At 44.0% G+C, this 6,282-nt stretch overlaps 1 protein-coding gene across 3 annotated transcripts in view; it reads right to left on the bottom strand.

Moving 5' to 3' along the window:
* Rad54l (RAD54 like) overlaps positions 1–6,282 on the bottom strand; it is a 28,603-nt gene that overhangs the window by 12,512 nt on the left and 9,809 nt on the right. Inside the window, exons 5-9 of one of the 3 annotated variants that reach the window (XM_010610211.3) lie at positions 5,373–5,433; positions 4,253–4,388; positions 3,724–3,793; positions 3,339–3,627; positions 3,023–3,147 (exon numbers count right to left, since the gene is read on the bottom strand). In XM_010610211.3, the coding sequence (XP_010608513.1) occupies positions 3,023–3,147; positions 3,339–3,627; positions 3,724–3,793; positions 4,253–4,388; positions 5,373–5,433 (681 nt within the window). Of the gene's footprint in view, positions 1–3,022; positions 3,148–3,338; positions 3,628–3,723; positions 3,794–4,252; positions 4,389–5,372; positions 5,434–6,282 lie in introns of those variants that run through there. The other 2 variants (XM_033767281.1, XM_033767280.1) reach the window with 2 other exon arrangements.

Here is a 6,282-nt window from a genome sequence, read left to right as displayed (position 1 = left end):
AAAAAAAAAAAAAAAAAAAAAAAAAAAAAAACAAGATCCGGGGATGTAGCTCAGAACAAAAGCCCTGGGCTTAATCCTTAGTACCACAAAAATTAAATATTTTTAAAAACTGAAATGATAGCCGGGAGTGGCTACACGCCTGTAATCCCAGCACTCAGGAGGCTGAAGCCAGAGGACTGCTGTGAGTTCGAGACCAGCCTGGTCTAAACAGTGAGTTCCATGTCAGTCTCAACTACATAGTGAGATCCTGTCTCAAAAAAACCACAAAATACTGAAATAATGATGTGACTATCTCCCTACTCTCATACTTTTACAAAGTATTCCAAATATGCCCATTATCTTGATCTGTATAATGTCCTTTTCAAATAGTTTTGTGCTACCCACTCTACAGATAAAGAAACTGAGTCTCAGGGCCGAAAGTCATGTTTATCCAAAGCAAAGTCAGGGCTGATTTCATGGCTTCTGAGTGATGATAAAGAAATTTACACATAGGGCCGAGGATTTAACTCAGTGATGCCACCTTCTGCTTTGCAAGCACAAGGTCCTGAGTTCGATCCCCAGTACCAAAACACACACACACACACACACACAAATTTACACAGAGACATTATTATGAAGAACTGTGTGTGCTGCAGAAAAGTGTCAGCTGGGACAAAGCCGCTATAGATGCTGGGAGCATGAAAGCCTGGAGAGACACTTTTCTTTTCCTGGGTCTGAACAGGACAAACTTTCTCCCGGAGTAGGACAGCTATCTTTCAGGACTTCCCCTCAGGACTCTCAAAATTGACAAAGGCTGACAAATAAAAGGAAAATGAGTAGAAGACAGGCCAAGGCAAAAAGGCAGCCTGGTCCACTGTGCCATGCATCTCACTTTCCTCTCTACCTTCCAGAGCAGGAACTTGCTCTAGTTTCATTACCAGGCCAAAAAGTGCTTTCTTAGGTATCTGCCTCTGTGGCTTCTAGGTCAGTAGACACAATGTCCTGAGGGTGTATCCTTGCCTATGTCTGAGTACCATAAAACAGGACAGGCAGGGTACAGTGGCACACAACTGTAATCTTAGCACCTGGAGGATGAGGCAGGAGGATTGCCAAGTCTGAAGACAGGCTGGGCTGCATCGTGAGTTGGAGCCCAGCCTAAGAGCTTGTTTTAACAAAAAACAAAAACAGTTGGGCATGGTGGCATACACACCTGTAATCCCAGCACTCGGGAGGCTGAGGCAGGAGGAGTTCAAGGCCAGCCTGGACTACACAGTGAGTTTAATTCCAGCCTGAGCTGCATAGCACAACCCTGTCTTAAAAAAAAAGCTGGGCTGCATCGTGAGTTGGAGCCCAGCCTAAGAGCTTGTTTTAACAAAAAACAAAAACAGTTGGGCATGGTGGCATACACACCTGTAATCCCAGCACTCGGGAGGCTGAGGCAGGAGGAGTTCAAGGCCAGCCTGGACTACACAGTGAGTTTAATTCCAGCCTGAGCTGCATAGCACAACCCTGTCTTAAAAAAAAAACAAAAAACACACACACACACACACACACACACACACACACACACACACACACAGAGATGCTGTTATTTTCCAGGGAAGTTCCAGAGTAAGGGAGGGAGGGAGAACACACACCTAAAAGAAAAAAACCCAAGACCTTAACGGATCAATAGCTATAGCCTGCTCTCTCTTACAATGCCCTCACCTGGACTGGTCTTCTGGCACAGTACTCCTCATGGTGATAAAACAGATGCCAGGGCTCTAAACACATATCTCTTTTCAATCCACTGAATCTTTTATTCCTACCAGAAGTGATGATCTATCAGGTAATCAAGAATTTGTAGACAGACTTTTCATAAGGACAAAACCCCAAATAGGGAATGGGTCACAATTAGTAAGTATGGTATTTAAAAGTAAGCTTTCTTGGGCCAGGGATTTAGCTCAGTGGTACCGCTGTCTTCCTCACAAGTGACAAGGACCCGAGGAGTTTGATTGCCGGTACAAAAAAAAAAAAAAAAACAGAGCCAAAAAGTAAGCTTTCTTCCTCTGTCCTCTTAGTATTCCCTCAGATCCCTGGGCTGAGTTACAGTCTTTCAAACTGGCTGACTGAACCAAGTATTTCTTTTCTTGTTTTGCTACTGGGGATCAAACTCAGGACCTTGTGCTTGCAAGGCAGGGGGCAAGCACTACTGAGCTAAATCTTCGGCCCAAGGATGCAAAGTGATCTTAATGCACTCCATGAGGTATAAACAAGGAGCAGCAGCTTCAAGTAGCCAAGTCCCGTGGAATCCTAGAAAATTCTCTGTAGAGGAAGCCCTCACCCACCCTCAATACTAGCACCTCTACCACTATTTATGCAACCTGGAAAAGGCCAGGAAGCAACTGCTGCCATATTTCCCTTAGACCCAGAAAGAAGGAACAAACTACTACTACAAGGGTTTCCTATCTCCATGCTTCTGTTCATGAAAGTACCCCAATCCAGAATGAAAATAAGCACTAACATTTATCAAGGCTTTGATATACCAGGCACTGGAAAAAGGCCTTTCCTCCACTTACCTCGCTGAATCCCCACAATCATCCTATCATATCCTATCCTATCATCCAGGTATCATCGCCTCAATCATCATGATACAGAAACATAGGCTCGGGTATTTAAGTAACTAAAGTCTGAGGTCACACTATGGGTTGGTAGCAGAACCAGGATCTGAATAAAGATCTCTTACTCTAGAACCTCATCCCTTTAAACATTGTCCCATGTCTCTCCAGCCATTCAAATCTCTCCTGTTCTTTTTGGTCTAAAAATACTTTCTGGAGTAAACAAAACCAATCAGCACACAACACCTCACTCTCCTCAAGCGTTCCAAGCAATTTAATCCCACTTTCTGCAGATAAGTATCATGGGTCCTCCCTCTCACTTGTCTCCTCCAAGGAAGCAGCCTCTGTCTTCAGCATTCCTCAGTGACTAGTGTAGCCTTGGCATGACAGAGCTCAGAGAGGCTCTGAGAGGACTCCTACTACCCAGACTGCTGAGCATGTAGTACCTCATCACATATGACCAGCCCAACACTTCCTTTCTGAAGGACTCCAACATGAAGGCGGAAGGTCTCATAGGAAATGATGAGGATGGGAGAAGGCACTCTGGCTCCACGTTGGTTCATGAATCCTTCTACAACAGAAAAAGGTGTCAAGGGAGCTAATCAGGACATCTTAAATAAAAAATAAAATAACAGTTCTACAGAGTAGCCTGCAAATAACTTTCAATAATTTTCAATAGGAATTCTCTCCTACCCCTGTGGCAGGTCTCAACCCTGGCCACAAATGAGGAGCAAGCAGCAGGCTGGGTGGAAGGCTCCGTACCCAGCTTTTGGTCTATTTCATTCTTGGATCCTCCATCAATAGCCAGAGGTTGGATCCTTCCTCCAAGCCACTTCCCGACTTCATTGTACCAGCTCTTCACAAGGCTGGAGGGTGATACGACAACTGCTTTGTCAATTTCTGGTTTGCACTCTGGACTCTGGCGCAAAAGTGTCCACATCAATGCAATGCACTGCAGTGTCTTTCCCAGGCCCATCTCATCAGCCATAATGCAACCATAACTGCCAGGAATGCGGCGACTGGTGACACATTCCCACAGGAACTTCACTCCCTGGAAAATAACAGCACCTAGAGTACCACCGCCTCAGAGATGGTGGTCTCCAGGCTCAACCCCAACCGACACCTCACTTCCCTCACCCTCATTTACCTCTCTCTGATGAGGCCGCAGAACCTTACTAAGAATAGGATCAACAACCACATGGACAGGGAGCTTTTCCCTGAAAAAATACAACAAAAACCAAAACAAAACAGAAAGTAAAAAAACATGGTGCTCAGACAATGGCAAGGGTACACCCTCAGGACACTGCATCTGTAGACCCAGAAGCCACAGAAGCCAGAGAGAGCACTTCTTGGCCTGGTAACCAAACCAGAGCAACTTCCTGCTCTGGAGGATAAACAGTTAGGGAAATGGGATGGATTCCTTGCATCAATTACTTCTCCTTACAAGTGAGCGAGACAGGAGGGAGTGAGGAACCCCTACTAACTGGACAGGACCATGCCCGATTCCACAGGCTTTCTACTTTCCCAACTACCTACTCTCTGTATGGTGCAGTAATCCTGGCATCTCTCTGATAACTTATTCCAACCCCAAAAAGAAATCATACCAATATACCACCTACTTTCACAGGCATGCACACTTTCATAAGACCAAAACTGCTCAAGAACAATGCACATACTTGTCCAGCTTCAGCTGGTCATGGGCACTCAGTGGGGGAGGCTCATACAGAACCAAGGCACCTTCTTCCAAGGGGTCATGGAGGGCCCGGCGGACCCCAGCTCTTTTCAGGCCCAATGCTCGAGAGCCCAGAGGACCTAGAAATCAATAATCAGTCTGTCACCATAGCCTCTAAGTTCAGGAGCTCAAACAGGCCCAGTTCAAATGCTCATCCTTAATAAAACCTTTCCTGAGGTCTCTCTCCGAGAACTCCTCCCAATCCAGTATGGGTACCTCTACCTAACCGTTATCCCTTCTAAAGCTCTTTTTAATGAAAAGATGAAAAGGGGAAAAAATGAGAATCAAGACGTCATGTAGAGGTACAAGATCCCAACAATGAATGTAACTGTACTGTATTCCTAAAATGTACCAATAAACTCAATTAAAGCTGAAAAAAAAAAAAAAAAAACTAAAGCTCTTTGTATTTTATTTTTCCCATATAACTACAAATTTCTAAAGGGCCAAACTTTTTCGGCTCAACTCAAACCAATCTGGGAAGACCTGAAGAGGGCCTTTCAAATCTGAAAGCGTCTCTACTTCTCTCCTTCTAGCCTATTTTAGAAAAAAGAGCAGTGTCCTACCTAAAACAAAGGAAAACTCTGCAGAAATGAGACTTTCTACACAGTTGACCTCATAAAGGAAATGCTTATGAATACACTTGGACTGAAGGAAGCTAGATCCATCATCAGCCACATTGGCCACCAGCCTTCTACACACTGGAACACCTCCACCAAGAGGATGAAGGCAGTCAGCCCTGGCAGCCCTTGCTTAGGCTAATATGACTTTCACACAGTCCTCATGTGAGCCACCCCAAACACAGTCATCACTGAACTGGCATCTTTTCTTTTTCTTTTTTTTTGAGACAGGATCTCACTATGTAGTTGAGGTTGACCTGGAACTCACTATATAGCCCAGGCTGGTCTCGAACTCACAGTGATCCTCCTGCCTCAGCCTCCCAAGTGCTGGGATTACAGGCGTGCACCATGCCCAGTTTTAAAGTTGTATTTTCAAAGGCAGACGTTTTTAATCTATTCAGGTGCATTCACAATACTGATTTTAAAAAACCTAAAAGGTTAAATTACCTTGATAATTTGGAATGGGAACTTTAAAAGGCTTTGACAAAATGCTTCGAATAAACGCTTCCTAAAAAGAAAGGAAAAAGAGATTCAGAACTGATGGGAGATGTTACAGGATGATTTTGTTTTGATATGCTCCAGATTAGGTTTTGTACCAGTTTCACCTTTTTTGGGTTTTCATGCAAAGTTCTCCAATACATAGCAACAACAAAGGTATCCAGCCCCAGTCAAGTGTAAGCCTCAGAATCATTTATTCAAGCAAGACCGTGCCAGTGAGGACAACTAACTGGCTTTTCCCTAGGGTGGAGCACCTTGAGAAGCAACTACTCTATATGTACCCACCCCGTAATAACAAGGAATTCCAGCAAACACGCCTCATTATTCTTCTTTCCTGTTTTTTTTTTCATTGTTGTTGTTTGTTTATTTGTTTTGCCAGGGATTAAATCCAGGGCTTTGCAAATACTAAGGCCCACTGAGCTACAACTCTAGTCCACAATTCTTTTTTTGGCCAGATTAGGCCTACTGCATCTAATTATCACATCAGTCTCACTGGGAACTAAACAGCCCATCGAAGAGTAGTTCCCAAAGAGTAGCGCTAGCAATAGTAACAGGAAGTGTAGTATTATGAAATAATATTAGTAACAAGAGCAAAAATGACAATAACCATAGCTAACAATGTATGCTAGGTGCAAAGCTAAGTCTCTTACATTCACATTACCATCTAACCCTCACAGCCCTGTGAGATCTATTCATGACTGGCATTCCTTAGAGATGAGCAATTGAGGCTCAAAGTGACTAAGTCACTTTCTCAAATCACACAGCCATATGGCCGGGGATATAGCTCAATGGTGTAGCACTGGCAAACGTGAAGCCCTGGGTTTGATTCCTGTTACAAAGGAAAAAAAAAAAAAAAAAA

The sequence above is a fragment of the Fukomys damarensis genome, unplaced genomic scaffold, assembly GCF_012274545.1.
Source record: "Fukomys damarensis isolate Sample0158 unplaced genomic scaffold, DMR_v1.0_HiC HiC_scaffold_23, whole genome shotgun sequence".
NCBI lineage: Eukaryota > Metazoa > Chordata > Mammalia > Rodentia > Bathyergidae > Fukomys > Fukomys damarensis.
Note: the sequence above shows the minus strand (reverse complement) of the source record. Positions and strands in the feature narration are given on the sequence as shown.